Source organism: Lycium ferocissimum, chromosome 5 (assembly GCF_029784015.1).
Source record: "Lycium ferocissimum isolate CSIRO_LF1 chromosome 5, AGI_CSIRO_Lferr_CH_V1, whole genome shotgun sequence".
NCBI classification, from domain to species: Eukaryota; Viridiplantae; Streptophyta; class Magnoliopsida; order Solanales; family Solanaceae; genus Lycium; species Lycium ferocissimum.
This window is the reverse complement of record NC_081346.1, coordinates 59591402-59611134: the sequence shown is the minus strand read 5'-3', so window position 1 is coordinate 59611134 and position 19733 is coordinate 59591402. Positions and strand designations below refer to the sequence as shown.

The window sequence follows — 19733 nt, the reverse complement described above, 5'->3', positions numbered from 1 at the left end:
CTTTGTGCAAAACAATATCATATGTTGTTTCGGCATACTCGAGTCTGTCATAATCGATAAGGAGGCAAATCTAAGCAGTCACTTGATGAAGGACATCAAAGAAGCATTTCAAGATCACTCATAGCAACTCCACAGACTACCGGCCACAAAATGAATGGAGCTGTATAAGCAGCCAATAAGAACATCAAAAGGATATTAAGGAAGATGACGGACAACCATAGAGGTCGGCATGAGCAATTGCCAGACTCGTTGTTAGAATACCACACAACTGCCCGCACTTCAACAGGAGCAACTCCTTACTTGCTTGTTTATGGTACCAAAGTTGTCATACCCGCCGAGGTTGAAATACCTTCGCTCAGAATCATTCAAGAGGCAGAATTGGATAATGTAGAATGGGTTAAAGCTCGATACGAGCAATTGGCTCTAATTGATGAAAAGAGGATGGTCGTCGTATGTCACGGTCAACTGTACCGACAAAGGATGGCACGTGCCTTCAACAAACGCATAAGAGCACGACTCTTTCAAATAGCGCAGTTGTTGCTCAAAAGACTATTCCCACACCAAGACAAGTACAAAGGAAAGTTCGCTCCTAACTGGCAAGGTCCCTACGTGGTGCGCAAAATAGTACTAGTAGATATGGACGAGCAAGAGTGGCCCAAGCCAATTAATGCAGACGCATTCAAGCGATACTATGCCTGATGACGACCCTCCTCGGTTGTAAAAGTTTATTTTTTAAAATTTATTTGCTTAGTTTGCTTTCATTTGCTTGCATTAAGTTATTCCTTTGCTTGTAATTGTTTGTAATAGTTAAAAGGAAAACAATAAATTACCCCTTTTTTGTATTGTTAACTACGCGATGACCCGACTTCTCCAAAGTGGGATACATAGGCAGTCCATTGGGGACACGGTCACATTATTAGTGAAAACCCAAATTCAGTTACTTTATTCCGAACTATGCTCGACCTGATTCCTGCTGCAACAGGATACGTACGTGCTCTTTGAGCTCAATCATACCAAATGAAAAACCAAAACATCCTAGGAAGCCTAAAGGAGGATCTGGACTAGGCACGAAGATATTACCACACATGCCTAACCGGGGCAGAATTTTTGAGAGGATCTCAAAAATTCGCTCCACCAGCCCGTTACGAAAAGCAGCAAACCCAGAATTCCAAACTGGGGCATATCTTCTCAAAATTTCTCACCCTCAACCAGTCAAAAAAGTTTGATCAATTTGACATCCTAAATTGGGGCAGAAACCATACTATTACTCAGCATGAGAGTTCACCAAGAAAATACAGCTAAACTGGGGCAAAATTATTGATAAGATCTCAAAAATTCCACAGAAGAGAAGGAGCCATGGGCCATTCGGGTAGGAAAAAAGGGATTACTTCTCATTCAAAATGCACGTCATGACATTAACTTAAAAATTAGAGGATACATTTACTTCCATAAAATTTAGCTAACAATTTATGAAAAAACATTTTTCCTTGCATGATTAAAATAAATTCATCTTTCAAATACCAAGCCCAAAAAGGATTGAGCCCGAAGTCAGCAAAGCTAAGGATATAATCAAGAATGGGAGACGGATCAACTTTAATAGGAAAATAACCCTTTGCTGATGCAGGTCCCCATGTCATCGTGAGGACGACCCATGTTTCTAACTTTGTTTCATGTGCAGGTGAAAAGTGTTTGCCAGATGACGTAGTTCGCCGTCGCCGGAGGTGAGATGCATAATTTGGTTAGCCGCGAGGGTTATCAAGGGATCGAAATGCCATAAGGACAAAAATCTAGCCATAAGGGCTATAAAAGGATCAAAATACCATAGGGGCAAATATCTAGCCACGAGGGCTATCAAATGAGTGAAAATGTTGTGAAGGCAAACATCCAACCAACACGGTCATGGTAAAAAGCAAAAGCAATAAAGCAGCGCATCCGACCGAGAGGGTCACAACGAATGTATTAAGAGTCAAGCAATGTAAATCCGGCCAGTCGGCTGCATTTTTTGCTACAAGAGCCAGGCGATGTAAATCCAGTTAATTGGTTGTAGTCTTCGCTATAAAGGTCAAGCGATGTAAATCCGGCCAGTTGGGTGCAGTTTTCGCTCCAGTGAGTCAGGCAATGTAAATCCGATCAATTGGTTGCGATTTTCGCGCTACAAGGTCAAGCGATGTAAATTAAACCTGACGGCGTTGGATGCGGTTTTGCATCTCCCGAATGTCGGAGAGCGATGTAAATCTGGAAAAGCCGAGTTGGGTGCAATTTTTACTATAAGGAATCAGGCGATGTAAATATGCGGTCAATTGGCTTCAATTTTTATAAGAGTCAAGTGATGTAAATTCGGATAGTTGGGTGCGGTTTTGCATCTCCGGTGATGTAAATACGTGTAAATCCGGTCAATTGGTTGCAGTCTTGGCTACAAAGGTCAAGTGATGTAAATCCCTCCGGTTAGGTGCGATCTTCGCTACAAGGTCAGCGATGTAAATCCGGCCAATTAGTTTGCGATCTTCGCTCCAAAGGTCAAACGATGTAAATCGGCAGGGGTTGGGTGCATTTTCGCTCACGATGGTCGACGATGTTAATCAGGTTAATTGGTCGCAATTTTTCACAAAGGTCAAGTGATGTAAATTCGGCCAGTTGGGTGCAATTTTCGCTCCAGTGACTCAGGCAATGTAAATCCGGCCAATTGGTTCATAGCTTCGCTACAAAGGCGTAGACGATATAATCCGGCCATTGGTACAAGCTTTTCGCTTCAGTGAGTCAAGCGATGTAAATCGGACTAGTCGGCTGCAGTTTTCGCTATAAGAGTCAGGCCATGTAAATCCAGCCAGTTGGTTGCAGTCATCACTCAAAAGTCAAAGCGATGTAAATCCGTCCAGCTTGGTTGCAGTTTTCGCCCTAGTATATCAAGGCGGTGTAAATCCAGTCAAACAGCCGTAGTATTCGCTCCAAAGATCAAAATGATGTAAATCCAGCCAGACGCCGCAAAGATTCATTTCAATTGGGCTTAGAACGTTGACCGATGCGAGAAATCGATTTACAAACTTGGGTTGATTTTTGAGAAGATTAAAAATATCAAAGTTTTCACCAAGTAAAAAAAAAATGAACTCGTTTTGAAACTTGATTGGACTTAAACCAATTTTTGGAAAAAGAAATATTTCTGGGCCAAAAGCCCAAACTTAAAAGGATAAAAACAAGATGAATTAGACTTGGACTAATTTTGGGATAAGTTGTCTTTATTATATATATATATATATATATATATATATATATATATATATATATATATATATATATATATATATATATATATATATATATATACTATATATATGTGTTAAAAAACCTATAAGTACTGAACTCATATTATTAGGACTAAAATAGTAGTGACTCTCCTTGGGAGAAATCTCAAGTGTGTCTTAGTCCTGCAATAAAGTGAGTTGAGCACTTATATGGCTTTTTGGAACCAAAACCCCTCTTTTTGAGAAGACCTTTTGCCGAAGTTTTGAATTTTATGATTAGCATGATAAATTTAGCAATAAGCAAACACCTTTATCAAATAATCACAATAAATCACACTTTGAAGCTCATAGGTCAACCGTATTCTACGGATCTTTAATACTAGGGTGCTTAAAACCTTCCCTAGAGGATCACCAGAACCCTTACCTCGAGCTTTGGTACTAAAAGGATTTTTCTCTTATTTGAATAAACTCTTTTACCCAGTTTTCCTAATTTCCTTTAATAAATTAGGTGGCGACTCTAAAAATACTAAAATCCAATTTAGAGCACTAACAACCTCTTAATAGCTTTTATGCACCTGCGTAAAAGTGAATTGTAACATTACTAACCTCCAAATCAACTCAATATAAGTAGTAGAGTGAAGAATATACCTTACACTTGAAGAACTTTAGCCACACACACAATTTGCTCTAAGACTTAATCACCACCAATCCAACTAGAAGCAAGGGCACATGTTTCTATGAACTAGCTTAGGGTTTTAAGACTTGATCTTCTCTTAATATGATTTGGAATGTTTATGGGTGATTAGGATGGGTTGAGAGAGCTTGGAGAGGGCTAGGGATCTGTTTTGGTGAAAAATAATGGACCCAAACCACGCCAATCAATTTATAACAAAGGGCAAAATTTTCACCATCTCATTTTCACGGTCACTTTCACGGACCGTGAAAGTGGCCGCGAAACCACTCCAGCAACTCCACCTCACTGCCACCATTTCACGGTGGCCAACCGCCATTTTCACGGCCCATGAAATTATTCACGGTCCGTGAAAGTGGGTGTGTAATGGTCTCCGGCCAATTTTCCGACTAAACATGTTCTTCCTGATTCGTTTGACGTCCAACCTTCATACTTTTTTCCACACATGTTTAAGGCCTTATATAACTCCAAGATATACCCATAGTCCTCATACACAACTTCCCAAAATGATCTCTAATACGAACTTATGACAACCGATTAAAATCGAAACTTTAACATACGCGAAAAACGAGGTGTAACAACATCTACTTCCTTTGGACCAGATTTTGTGACGTTTTTGCTTGAAAATGAGCCTCAAATGTTTTAAAAAGCCATGTCTTCTTCATATTCATAATTTTGGAAAGAGGCAGTCAATAGTGAGATTGAATCAATCTTGAACAACCATATATGGGAATTGGTTGATCTTCCTCCCCGAAAATAAACCCTTAGGTTCGAAATGGATCTTTAAAAGAAAAATGAAAGCTGATGGAACTATTGACAAATATAAGGTAAGACTTGTTGTTAAAGGTTATAGACAAAAAGAAGGCCTTGATTATTTTGACACATATTCGCCGGTAACAAGGATATCATCCATTCGGGTGTTAATACCACTAGCAGCCGTGTATGGTCTTGAAATCCATCAAATGGATGTTAAGATAGCTTTCTTAAATGGAGACTTGGAGGAAGAATTTTACATGGAACAACCTGAGGGTTTCGTGGTTCCTCATAAAGAGAGGAAAGTATGCAAACTTGTTAAGTCGCTTTATGGACTAAAACAAGCACCCAAACAATGGCATGCAAAATTTGACCAACCAATGTTGGCAAATAGATTTAAGATCAATGAGTGTGACAAATCTGTTTACATTAAAAACACTCCAAATCATGAAGTCATTGTTTGTTTATATGCTGATGACACGTTAATAATGAGTAAAGACATTGCCGACATTACTGCTACTAAGCGTATGCTTGCTAGCATGTTTGATATGAAAGATTTAGGAGTTTCCTATTTAATTCTATGAATTAAAATCCACAGGACTCCTCACGGCCTAGCATTGTCTCAATCTCATTACATCAAAATGGTACTTGAAAATTTCAAACATTTGGACTTCAAGGTAGCACGAACTCCAATTGACTTAAACCACAATTCGTGAGAAATAAAGGTCAAAGTAAGTCTCAAGTGGAATATGCTCGAGTGTTGGGAAGTTTGATGTACATCATGAATTATACACGGCTAGATATAGCTTGTGATATATGTAAATTAAGCCGATACACAAGTAATCCCGACCAAACTCATTGGATGGCAATGAAACGAGTTTTGGGGTATTTACAATACACATAAGCCTTGGCTTTTTTGCACTACAATTCGTATCCCGCAGTTTTAGAGGGATATTGTGATGCAAATTGGATCACCGGATCAGCTAAAACTAAGTCCACAAGTGGATACGTTTTTAACTATTGGTGGAGGAGCAGTGTTTTGGAAGTCATCCAAACAAACGTGTTTGCCCGCCCTACAATGTAGTCTGAGTTCATAGCTTTAAACAAAGCCGGTGAAGAAGTTGAATGGCTCCGGAATTTCTTAGAAGATATTCCATTTTGATCCAAACCTTTGGCACCTATATGCATATGTTGCGATAGTCAAGCAGCAATAGGAAGAGCTAGGAGCGTTATGTATAACAGCAAATCTCATCACATACGACGAAGACATAATACAGTTAGACAGCTACTCTCTAGTGGAATTATCACAAGTGACTATGTAAGGTCAAAGGATAATGTGTTGGATTCACTTACAAAAGGCCTAGCTAGAGAGGCCGTTGAGAAATCATCAAAGGGAATGGGACTATGGTCGAGGACAAGTCATCATGGCAGTAACTCTACCTAGTAGACTGGAGATCCCAAGAGCTAGGTTCAAAGGGATCAAACAAAGTTATGAATGATGGTTCAACATTGTCAAATAACTCAACCCATTCTCGTGATGAAGACAATGTTCAGAAACAACGATAAAGCGCTAAGACTTTAATGAGTTAATAAAGCATTAAAGCTTTTTAATGGTTTCTATGTTTGGCAAGATATGACCGAATAATGTATCTATAGGATTATATGTTTAGAAATCACCTCTGTGAGTGTGAAGTGTAAGCCCCTTCAAGAAGAATGAGAGTAAAGGCCCATTCTCTATGCACTTATGAAACCAAGCGGTGTTCATGACTGAAGCGAACACAACTGTGAGAATCATAGACGGTTGAGGGTTAATTGTGTGACTTATGTTGTCTAGGTATACAACAAAGTTCGACGGTTCAAAGATGTCACATCTACCGATTGATCTAGTATATCCGATATAAGTTCACTACGGAAAGTTCAAAGGGAAACCTACTTATCCAGATGCAATTAATCTTTACTTGTATATCATACACTTGTCCGTACATTCCTTATCTTATAGCCATTCCCCATTCATGTGGGGGATTGTTGGGTTTTAAGTGTAGATGAATGGGAAATGGATGGAAGAAAAATGGAGGGAAAAGGAAAATTTTGAATGGTTCCTTTATTGCTTTTTAGATGAAGCATTTCTACCATATTGGTAATGGGAAGGAAAGTTCATGTGCTTATATGTAGAAGCATTCCTTCTAATTGCTACAGGGTTGAGAAGAAGGCAAGTCTTGGGCCGCCGTCGTCGTCGCTCGCTCGGCTCGGATTTCGATTTGGTTAAATAATTGATTGATAATCTTTTTGGACTAAATTTATTTAATTAATTTTAATTATTTAATTATTAATTATCCATTCAATTCCTGACCCGGGTTCCGGATTAATTAAAAATCTAGATTATGACCCGGATCCGTTTCTGACCCGTGACCCGATTTTTCTTTCCCGAATTTATTTAAATGTTCCCGCTTATCTGAAAGGATGCAACCTTTGAGTTGAACCTTTTACAACCAACTTTTCCATGGCTATTTATGTCCTGTTGTTCTTCAGATTTTTCCTTACGAAAATTCTGATCTTCTCTCTTCTTTTCTTGCACTAAAATTCTCGTATGATATACTGCCGTCGAGTGAGTTCGCCGTCACCGGAGTTTGCAGTACCGCTACAACGGTAAGTAAATCGTTCTATCCTGGGAGAATCTATTTCGCAACCTCGCGTACATTGAGGGGAATAATTTCCTTAAAGACACACTGTGCATTCAGTGGGCTCGATTTAATTCCTTATCTTTTTTAAGATATTGTTCTTCTAAATTTTAGAATCTGCTTTGTTTAGTTTTCAATTTCTGATTTAAGTATTTTTCGAATAGAGGTTGCTAACATTGGCAACATCAATAGCATAATCATCCAAGGAGTTCAAATATTTTATATTTTAAAGAATTAAACAACGTGTAGACTTTTGCGTCAATCTTTTTGTGCACTTGAAAGCAAAGTACATTGCATTATTTTCCTTGTATCATGCTCAGTGTTATTCGGTGAATTGTCGTTGTACTATTAAAGCTTTAATAATATCTACATGATGAAAGCCTATGCTAGCACGGGTCCAACACAAAAAATAGTATCACACTTTTTTTTTAGTCTGTCTAAAAAATAATGATATATTTTTATGTTTAGAAATCATTTAACTTGAAGCTTCCCATTTTACCTTTAATGAAATGATTTAAATCCACATAAATATTTATGACTTGTTTTAGATCACAAGTTTAAAAAAAAATTCTTTTCTTTTTTAAACTTCATGCCTAGTCAAATAATATCACATAAATTAGGACAGAGAGAGTACCTTTTAGTAATGTAATTATGGAATTTTTATTATAGAATGTATTATAATTCAATTAATTGAAATATCAATAAATTATTTTATTTAGTCCGCTTCTCCCATATATGACTTTCCTGGTTTGGTTTTTCAATTGAAAGATTTGAAATACACCTTCTTCTACCAAGTTTCATGTCATCATCTTTTTCTACTCAACAACACTGAAAAGCGCTTTCACGTATTAGCATCTATTGTAGTCTTAAATTTTTAAGTATACGTGTATACGTTTCTTGACCGTTTATATTTCGTCTTCTTGATGTTATTCCTCATTATTTGTGTGAGACGTATGTGTCTAAAATTAGTACATTTTTATCCTTACCCAAAGGTATAAGTTTTAAATCTTTTGGTTTTATGACTTCTTAAGCAGTTTTTGTGTTCAATTTAAATCGTTATTTCTTTTTTCCTGAATTTCTCTTCTTTAAATTTTCTCTAAGCGTACCTTTACCATTTTCTGAACTTATTATCATTATTCAAATGTCCTATTTTTATTTTTATTTTTGCAATTGTCTCCTACTTCTTCACGTGGACCCTAACTTAATTTTTTTATTTTTTTAACTGTTAACTATTATAGAAGAGTGGGTTGACGACCAAACCCACTCTTCTATAAAGTATAAATATAAATTCTTAATGTAAACATTGAGAATTTTACCCCAAAAAAAAAAAAACGTAAATATATGCGGGCACTTATTTCAATTGGTGGATACTACTCTAGGATTAATTAGTTGAAGCTTAGGGTGTGTTCGGTATGGCGGAAAATGTTTTTCAATTTTCTCATGCTCGTTTAGTCAAAAATTTTGAAAAATATTTTTCTTTAGGAAAACAAGTTCCTCAAAAATGGGAAAAATGACTTCCCTAATAAAAGTAGGAAAAACAAGTCCACAAGTGCATTCCACCAACCACCCTACCACCACGCAACCCACCCCCAACCACCAAACCACAACCACTCCCCCCACCCCAAAAAAGAAAAATTAATTTTATTTTGAAAAAAAAGAATTGATTTTTTATTTTTATTTTTTGCACCACTCACCCCCCAACTACCAAACCCCAGCCACTCCCGCAACCCATTGCACCACCCCAAAGACCCCACCCCTTCCCCCCTCCGTGTGGACACCCCCTCCCCCCAAATTCTTTTTTTCTTTTTCTTAAAAAAAGTTTTAAAAGTTTTTTTTTTTTCACCCCACCTACCCTCACAACCGCCCACCACCCTTTCCAAAAAAAATTAATTTTTTTAAGTTTTGAAAAGTTTTCTTTTTTGATTCTCTACATCCACCCCCACGCACGCATCCCCTACCCCCTCCCGAATTTTCTACTTCCTATTTAATTTTATCTTTATTAAAAGATTATAAAATTTGTAAGTTTGCGTGGTTAAAAATTAAAATTTTTGGAGGGGATGGTGGGGTGGGGTGGGGTGGGGGGGATTCTGGGGGTGGGTGTAAAAATCCAAAAAAAAAAAGTAGCAACTTTTAAGAATTTTTTTTTGGTGGGGGAGGGGGGGGTTGGTGTGGTATGGTATGGGGAGGTGGGGTTGGGGTTGGGGTGGAGTTGGTGGGACTTGGATGGATATTTTCAGGAAAATATTTTCTACCAACCAAACGAAATGAGAAAATAAATAAAAAATTAACTTATAAACGAACATGAGAAAATAAGTAAAAATTCACTTATTTTTCAAGAACACATTTTTCTCTATACCGAACACACCCTTAATTCAGATGAATTATCTACTAATTGTGGAAATGTATTTAAGTTCTAGTAAGTGCTCTGTAGTTGAGTTGGTGCGTTATCACTTCATTTGGTATGTTGTTAATTTGCTAAAGTTAAATATTTATTAAAGTTTAATGCACTATTTTATATTAACCTGCTATACAAAGTCTTTCTGTAATTTTTTTCCCTTCTAAATTACGCACTTATATTTTCTTTATTCTCTGTCTTCCCTTCTCTTGAAATCCTCCATCTGGTTTTTTCTTCATCCCTTCTCTCTCCTCTTCATAACCTTCCGTCTGCATCTCTCTCAATGATAAGTCGATCGGCTTCTCTTTTTCTCAGTTGGTAAAGCCTAATCCCCACCCATATGGTGGGTCTCTTGATTAAAAATAAGATAAAAAAGAACTTCTATTTCTATTTCAACCTTCCTCTGATTTGATTCATAACTAATGTAACAAATTTTACAAACAGTTACTGAGAAGTGATATATTTGTTCAAAGCTTTCCATTGTTAAAATATTCGATATTAATAAAAATTTAATTCCTAAAGCTTTAACCGAACAACCTAAAGATACCGTGACCCTTTAGATGGTTGTAGATGGAATATATAAAGCGTTTGAAAAATTACTTTGTGAAATAAGAAGTTCCCCAAAGTTCAGAATATGTAAGCTGTTTGAAGTATTAGTACTTAATTACAAATTTCATAATGTTTGAAGGGTTGAAGAATTACTTCACCGATGATCTTTATAGAGAAAAACGTTAAAATGGTAAACAACTTGAAGAAGGAAATAATTTGGTTGAAGGAAATAATGTGGTTATTGGTAAAATTAGGAAATAATTATAGTTAGAATACAAGTAGGATTCAACTTTCCTTAATGTTATTTACTATTCCCTAAACTATTATTTTTATTAAAAAGAAAAAGATAAATATATTTACACAAGAAAGTTACTATATTTACCTTCAAATTATTTGATAGTTTAAAAAATTTGAACACTAGAACGCACAAAATTTAAACTCTTTTGAATATTGCCCAAAAATTTTATGAAACTGAAAGGAGTCAAAGATGTCGGTGAAATGAGAAACAGTTGTCTGAACAGATTAGAAGTCAATATATCCGGCTACATACAGTCAACACATGCTGACACGAACAAGTTAACAAATTTGGGATTTTCAAATCAGGGGATTTTTCTCACATAATATAGTACTAATAGTATGGTGTACGATTTCGGCTTAATTTATGTTACACTTTTTTTTCTTAATAAATTCTTAAAATAAAATTTAAAAAGATAAGTAATAATTCAATTTTTAATAAATATAAAATTAAAATTTTCAAATAAAATTATATTTTTATAGATAATACTTTCTCTGTCTCAATTTATATGACGTTTTTTTCTTTTTAGTCAGGCAAAAAAATGACTTCTTTTTATATTTAGTAATAATTAAACTTACAAGTTATCATTTTATCCTTAATAAAATGATTTCTAGTAACACAAATTTCTATAGTTAGATTTAGACTACAAGTTCTAAAAAATTTCTTTTACTTAAACTTCGTGCCTAGTCAAACACCGTCGTATAAATGGGATGGAGGGAGTAATAATTTAATTTTAAACTCATTTTGTTCTTAATGCAATAATTTATACCAACATAATTATCTATTATACTTATTTGAAATTACAAGTTTCAAAAACTTTTATTTCTTTTTTAAACTTTGTGCACACTAAAAAACTGTCACATAAATTAAGACAAAGGAGTTTAACTTTAGCATGATATCTCTCTTTAAAGGCATTGTAACTTTTCTGTCACTGAGCTATTTATAATTAGAGTTTAACTTTATATGCTAGTACTGTAAGAAAAAATATACGATCGGGTTACTTAAAAATTAATTGTAGATAATTATACATAGAAAATGAAATTATAACTAGAAAAATAAAATAGATTATCTGATGCAATATATTGACATCAATCTAAAAGTTCTTTGCCTTGTCGGGTACGTAAGTTAAATATTTGTAATTATTATCTTGGACTAACTAAAATTAACGTAATGCAAATAAAATAACAAAAGTACTAGGTGAGGATAAGCGGGTGATTGAACTTTTACAATATTTGGCCAGTTAAAAAGATAAATATTTTGTTTGGAAGAAATAAAATTAGTAACCTTAAAAATAAGTAGATTATATGCTATAACAACTACATTAATATTGGCAAATTCTTGACAATATTAATCTACATATATTAATTAAATGCTTATAGTAGCAAAATGAATGTACAAAGAAAAGAATAAAGGTACTAGGTAAGGATCATAAGCGTGTGACACTGAGTAGGATGAATAAAATACTTAACAAATTTTCAGGTCCAATATTTTTCAAAACTTATGGTGTGAACTGGATGAGCCTGATCAAGTCATTCCATCAACTTTTTCTTCTTAAGCTTTCAATATTTCAGCTTCCCCACTTCTCAGAAACATCATTCAAAATGCAAAGATAGACAAGAAAAAATAAAATAAAAACTAAGAGGTCCTTTTCATGCAGAACTTCTTGAAATAGTCCTGTTCCTTCAACTCCCTTATGATACCAACTTGATGTTCCTTTCATCATTCCCTATCAAACCCCTTTTTTAAACCACTCCCTTTTCAAAATCTTGTAAAGATAAACAACTAACAAGATCCTCTTCATCCTTATATTTTTCAACTCCCTTGTAAAACCAACTTGATGTTTCTTTCATCATCCCCTTTCAACCCCTTTTTTTAAACCATTCCCTTCTTTAATCTTGAAAAAGATAAACAACAAAAAAGGTCCTTTTCATTTCTTGAAGTAGACCTGTTTTTAATTTCAACTCCTCTATAAACCAAACTTGATGTTCCTTTCATCATTCCCTATCAACCCCTTTTTTCCTATACCATTTTAGCTAGTGACTTTTCTTCTCTTTTGCAGTCATAACTAGTGATAACTTTATATCTCATTTTCTTACAAACTCAAAGAACAACGAAAAATGGCTGAAAATCCAAAAGGTGCTACTTCAGCTAAGTGTTTTTCAGGCATTTTTCAAAGGCTTCTTTGTGGTGGAAGTCTCCCAACACATCCTTCTGATCAATTTAAGGAACAAAATACAACAACATTTGATCATACAAGTCAAGAATTACCTTTCAAGGATGAGACAAATATTAGTAACAAAGTTGCAGCCAATAGTCCAGGAATTGTGGCAAGGCTAATGGGATTAGACTCATTACCTGAAGAAGAAAAACCAAATTTTGGTTCATTTTCAAGAAGCAGGTCAGTTAATTCTCTAGATTACTTGATGAAGTTTAATCTAGCTGAAAATTTTCATCATAGAAGAGTCAGAACATCGGTATCTTTTCGCGAAATGCCAAATTTTGATCAAGAATTCAAGTCAGAGTTTTTAGTTTTTTGCTTCAATGATGAAAAAGAGAAGCAAGGCTTTAGTACTATTAGAAAATCCACTAAGGTGGGAACCCAAGAAATGAAGCCAAAGAATAAGGGGCAGAAGAAAGTTGATTTTGCTAAATCATCAACAAATATGTCTAGTGCTGGACAGAAGAAAGAAGTTTGTGGAAAACAAAATAGGATTGCTAATAAGGTGAAAAAGCAAGTGAAGTTTGAGGATCATCTTAGGAAAATGTCTGTTGAATCCAAGGTTGAGAAGAAGAAGAGCAAGAGCAAATGTGTAGTGTCTACCAAAATACAGCCTTTGTTTAATTCAACAGATTCAAGTCCAATTCATCATCTTCAACAAGCTGCTAACCCTGCAGGTGTGTTTCATAAAAGTGACTCTTAATTTTCCTTACTTGCTTCTTGCTCTATTTTCCTTTTAAAACAATTTTAATATTTGTTTTGACCTGTTCATGCTTTAGATGAGTTTTAGAAGGTAAAAAAAAAGAAGAAGAATGACATGAAAAGTGAGACAATTTTCAAACTTCCATGTTTAGTCTAGTAAAAGTATTAGCCAAAGAGACATTTGATTGACTTGGTCAATTAAGTCAATCTAAGGTAATCAGCAGGGAATATAAGTAATATACACCAATAATAAAGATTTTTGTATTATGTGAAACTTAACCAGTTATGACATGTTATCACTTTACTTTCCAAGTTACCATATCACAGAGTTACTTGTAATACAGGGTCAACTTTACCTAATTGGGTAAAACAGTTATACATTGTAAGTGCACTTAGCTTCCTCATTTGTTTTTACTAATATTAAGACGTCTTATCTGAATGTATAGCTGAATATTATGATGTGCATTAAGATTTAGATGTCTGAATTTGAATACACATCTGACGATTAAAATGATGTATTAAGATCTGAATACTAAATACTTAAAGACTATTTATTTTCTAATATAAAACTTATCCTTATTTTATAATTAATAATATAAAATCAAATAAAATACTGAATTAATTTAATACCGTATCATTAAAATATTTTTTTAAAAATTATGAGATAGTTGGTGATGGTGATGACTTGTGATGCTTGTTATATGTGCCAATTGAGAATTGCGTTGGGTGATGCTTGACTGGTAGCTAGTGTTGATGATGGCTGGTAATAGTGATTGAGTGGTTGTTGATCGTGGTAGTTCGTGGTGGAAGCTAATAATGTGGTGGATGATAATGATAGTTAATGATGGGGTTGAATGATGACAGTGGTTGACAATATGTGGTGATGATTGATGGTGGTGATTGTCAGTAGTGATTGGTGGTTGTAATGGTAGTTGGTGGTCATGTTTGTGAATGGTGCCTGTGGTGATTAATGGTGGTGGCAAAGCGTGGTAATTGATAATGATGGGCGATGATATGGCTGTCAGCGATCAAGGTGGATGGAGTAGTGGTGAATTGCCATCTTAGTAGAAATGCTTGAATTGACACCTTAATGATATTAAGACTGTTATAGTTCTTAATCATTCATATATATATATATATATATATATATATATATATTCGATCCATTTAGTGGTTGTAAAAAAAATTTAAAAAAACACACACACACTCTTAATAATTAAGATTCAGACCTAAAAAACAGACAAGCTTAATGATTGAGATCTAAATGATTAAGATTAAAACTTTTAAGTGGAAACAAATGAGATCTTAGACATATACTCCCTCTGTCTCACTTTATATGACATTATTTTCTTTTAGTCATTTCCAAAAAGAATGTTATATTTCTATATTTGGAAATAATCTAACTTTATAAGATGATTTACAGCTACACAAATATCTAAAGTTTATTTTGGACCACAAATTTCAAAAGTCTTTCTTTCTTTATTAAACTCCGTGTCCAATCAAACACCCTCATATAAAATGGACGGAGGAAAGTACTAATTATTACTTTGAAGATTACCTTAAGGATTTAACTTACCTATACTGACTTTATAAATAATTTTTACATTATAATTGTAATATTATATGTTGTAGAAATAAGTTATGTGCCTTATTTATTTCAAGTAATTGGTCTCACTTATTAAGAGCAGTCGTATGCCTGAAAGTTACCTTAAATCATTTATTTCCTTCTTATGGACATTTTTTTCCCTTAGAAATCATTATAGTCCATATAGGACAACTATTCATCCTTCTTTTGTATGAAATACAGATGGAAATGAAGGGAAACTGCAGCTAAATTCAAGAAAGTCTCCACCAAGAGTCACTGATCCTGAACATGCAATCACAAGCAAAGTGGAGAAGCAAAAGGATATCTGTAAAGAGACAAATTATTACATAAAAGTGCTTGGAGAAATTTGTAGGTTAACAGAAGAAGAGTTAAATGAGTCACATTGGATAGCTACTACGACTGGAGAAAACTTCAAGATTGAAGATTTTGAAGAATTATGCGAACAAATTGGACAAGAAGTTCTTGAACTGTTATTAGATCAGATAGTACATGAGCTTTTAATCTTTGGGTAGTGAAAATTCTCATGCTTTAAAGACATGTACTTTAACTTCATTTCATACACCTAGTTTTACTTGTAAAACATGCAATGTGCCCTGGCAGCAATGAGTGTTTAAAGGTATATATCTGTTAGATTCAAGTGTTCATCAACAGGTCGGACCTCAAGATAAGATGAATGAAATTTTTGACAAGTTTAAAAGTCATTGGTATAAACAAAGAAAATTACACGAGATGCCAAAATATCATTCTGAGGGATAGAGAGCATCATCATCTAAGATTGTTGGTTCTCATAATCTTTCATTGTCCACAAATCAAAAGCACGTCCAAAGTAATGGATGTAGACACAAAGTAGACCATCTAGAACAACTAAATCAATGTCATTATTTAAAACTAGTAAATTTGTCCGCGCTTTGCGAGGTTGTAAAATTCAAAAAAGGAAGAAGAAGAAACAAAAAGTTAAAGAGAATGATAGACTTCATTTACCATTTTTTATTTATTAATTTCTATTGACAAAATAAAAGGGATTGATAGTTTGATACATTATCCATGAACAATTGTCCCAAAAATAAAAAAAATAAAAAGTGGAACCGGGAACTTTCATATATCTCGTGTATTTTTCATAGATTAACTTGCCTCATTCTTTAGATAGATGAAAGATGAATAAATAAATTATATATATAACTCAAAATTCAAAATTATAATCAAGCTTCACATGCATAAAGGTAATTAGATATATTTAGAAAATTTAGGAAAATAAACATAGTCATCACAGATTGTTGGAGTATGACTTCTTGATATTGAGTCACAAAGATAGATTACAATAATGTTTTTTTTTTTTTTTCCATATCTCTGTTTGTATACATTAATTTTTAGTATAAGTAATTTAAGTTTTCTTGTTTTTTTTTATAGCTAGTGGGTATTTTCTTTTGTCTATTTTCTACTTCAAAATAAAAAAAATTAAGAGAGGAAAAGGTAAAAATATGATCATAGCTTCATACATAATGGATGCAATTCCGTTCTACTGCAAACAAAAAAATATACTTTCCCCTTCCTTATAATTTCCTTCGATTTTTTTATTTTTATTTTTGCCTTATTTTCCTCTTTTTCCTTTCGTTCTTTTCTTTCTCTCTTCACTACTATTATTTCCGCTTCTGCAATTTTTTTTTTTTAATTACCAAAAGACTTCTGCAAATTGTCTTCCTTCTTCGCAGCATATTTATTTTCAATCTCTCATCTCCAATCTAAAATTTTCGCAATTCGATTTTTGTCCAAATATTTTCTCTTATTTTTCACGACCTCGTCACTTACAGCTATAAATTATCGGGAGAAATGATTATTTGATCCTTTACAAAAAAAATTTAGTTTTATGACCTTTTTACAAGAGATATTCATTTTTTACACATAAGAGATCTGAAAAAAATCATTTTCTACTATTTAAATTGTAAGAGGCCAAGAAATCTTATTTCTTCTAAATTATCATAAAAGATGGGACTAAACATATCATAAAGGTCGATGTAATCATAGATATAGTGCATGTTAATTAAGGGCATAACAAAAAAAAATGAAGATCTAAGCTACTTATCCACGAAACCAAAGAAAAATGACTATATCATATCTAAGAAAAAAGATGAAAAAATAGATTGTACATCTCAATTAACAATTAGTAAATTGATAATTAAAAAAATAAGAAGGAACCTCTGAATTCACCATAGGCTTAGGCTACCAAATTAAGAGAAGAAGTCAGATTTGATAATATCAAAAGCAAAAATGAAGCATAAGAAGAGAGGGGGGGGGGGGGGGTTGGGGGTGGAAGATTCAAGAGAAGAATAAATTTAACATGCCAAAGAAAGCATATTTTTTCACATATAATTATTGAGGGATCAACACAATTATTTTCCTTTATAGTACTTTTATTCTAATATGAATATAATAAGTCCTCTATCATGTCTGTAAAGGATCAACAGAATTCCACATACGAACCTATATACATTGATCACTCCCTTATTTCGTCATATTCCGTTTTGATGTCCCTAGATTGGCACAAAAGCTATACACCCTTCTTGTAGATTGTTCTGTGGCCAAAATTGATAAATTGGAAAGAAGCATGAGTATCCTTTCATGGCTTAGTACGTATGAAATAAAGATGAGTGAATTAAGCTGTAGGGTTTCTCCTCTTATATTTGCATGACAACACAAAAGTGCTGCCACTTTTAAATTTCCTAATGAATGGTTTAATATTGGCATGTAACGGGAGCAGTTATTCTCCATAATGGAGTCAAAACATGTGTAATCATTTTTGACTCAATCAGACGGTTGCTTGGATTTATTGTCCAAGAATATTTAAGGCTTTTGTTAATCCATTTAATTAGTAGATTATATAGAGAAATGAAGAAAAAAATGCAAAAAAATGAGAAAAAAAGATAAATAGGAATGGAAGTCATAGAGAGGTGTCACATCACTTTATCTATGCCTAACTTTATATTATATATAGATATGTGGCACCTTTGATAGTTAGGTTGTGGTGAATTGAAGCTTAAAGAGGAATTTCTGGACTTTGGCTGAATTTGAGCTATGATTTAGGGTTATGATTAGGAAACCCGATCCCCATTTCATTTTGTTGTTTTCTATTTTGTTTATGTTTGTGTCGGTTGACTACCTTTGTATTTCCTGTTTTTTGACTACTATAATAAAGACCCTACTAAGCTACTCTTGCTTAGTGGTATTTAACTTCTTTTTTTTAAAAAAAAAAAAAAAATTAGGTTGTGGTATATCTTTGTATTCATCGTTTGATAAATTCAGGGACACAATCACCCATTTAGGTGATTCTATTCTTCTCCTTTATCACAAAGGACCATCCAATGGAATCTATTACTCACAAATTCATAGTTAAAATCAGTCGTTCCATGGATAAAAGTAAGGTAAGGGAATGGTTGAATAAGCCTCCAATTAATCATGCTTCAAAGAATATAATTCAACTCTGATAGACCCTATCTCTGTATTGAAATGGCTAAATTACAGCGATAAATTACAGTGATGATTTGTGGAGTTGTGGTTTTTCAATGATGAGTCGAAGAAAAAAGCATATGAACTGGTCGATGCGTACTAGGTTGCAAATGAAAATTTAGGACCATTTTATAGTTTAGGAAAAATATTTGGGCCTCATGGACTCACCGATCAGATTTGGATATTGGGCCTGAAACTAAATCATTTGTTTGCACGGATTGGCCTTCAAAGGCGCAGTCTTTAATTTTTGTCCTTCAAATTGCTGGTCTTTAATTTTTGTCTTTCGCTTAAAAAAGTGGCCGAAATTATCCCGAGACTCTGATTCGAACCCCTTCTTAGTGAAAAAAAAAAAAAATCGCAAGACAAGACTTCGCGAAAACTCTGCCTTATTAGGCAGAATTTGTCTTAAAAGTCTGCCTTAACGCAGAGTTTAATTATGCCTTATAAGGCAGAATTCAAAAGTTTGCCTTGCGAAAATTTTGCAAGGCAGATTTTTTTTTTTTTTTTTTTTTAACTCTGCTGAAATTCTACAAATGTTAGGCCATAAGGCTTAACTTTTGCCTGGATAGGCCTAATTTGCTACGAAACTCTGTCTTATTTTTTTTTTTTTTTTTTATTGTGTCGAGATTCAGAACCTCAGGTATTCTAGGTAAAGGCAACAATTAAAGTCCACCAATTTGAGGACAAAAATTAAAGACTGCAAATTGCCCAAACTAAATGCCAAGTTTCCGAATCATCTACAGTCCCACATCACGGAAACATCCAGAACTAATTGTGAATATCTTATTTTGTAAATTCAGCTAGTTTGTTATAGAATAGCAAGTAGAATTAGACACATGTGATAGTTGGTAAGAATAGATTCTCTTTCACTCATATAAAATAGCATACAATGTACAGCATTCTCATTCAATTCAATCAACACAAGAATATTTTCCATTTATATTTTCCAGCAAAAAAAAAAAAACACAAGAATATTTCAACATATTATATTTTCCATTTTTGCATAGTTTCAGCCATACCCATCCCAATTCTTTGTTCACCAATTTTAGGGCCGCATATTATATTGTCCACGCTTTAGTTAATTAGATTGGGAGTGTGGGGAGTGT

The 19733-nt window shown here is 33.9% G+C and overlaps 1 protein-coding gene across 2 annotated transcripts; it reads left to right on the top strand.

Moving 5' to 3' along the window:
* Nucleotides 1-12003: 12003 nt before the first annotated feature.
* On the top strand, nt 12004-16008 carry LOC132056973 (uncharacterized). Of its 2 annotated transcripts, none has more exons than XM_059449378.1 (2): nt 12004-13495; nt 15340-16008. In XM_059449378.1, the coding sequence occupies exons 1-2, from the start codon at nt 12718-12720 to the stop codon at nt 15636-15638; spliced, it is 1077 nt and encodes a 358-aa protein (XP_059305361.1). In that variant the 5' UTR covers nt 12004-12717; the 3' UTR covers nt 15639-16008. The 2 variants fall into 2 exon arrangements, with proteins under 2 accessions (XP_059305361.1, XP_059305360.1); XM_059449377.1 differs by having other exon boundaries at nt 12011-13495; nt 15328-16008.
* The last annotated feature ends 3725 nt before the right edge of the window (nt 16009-19733 follow it).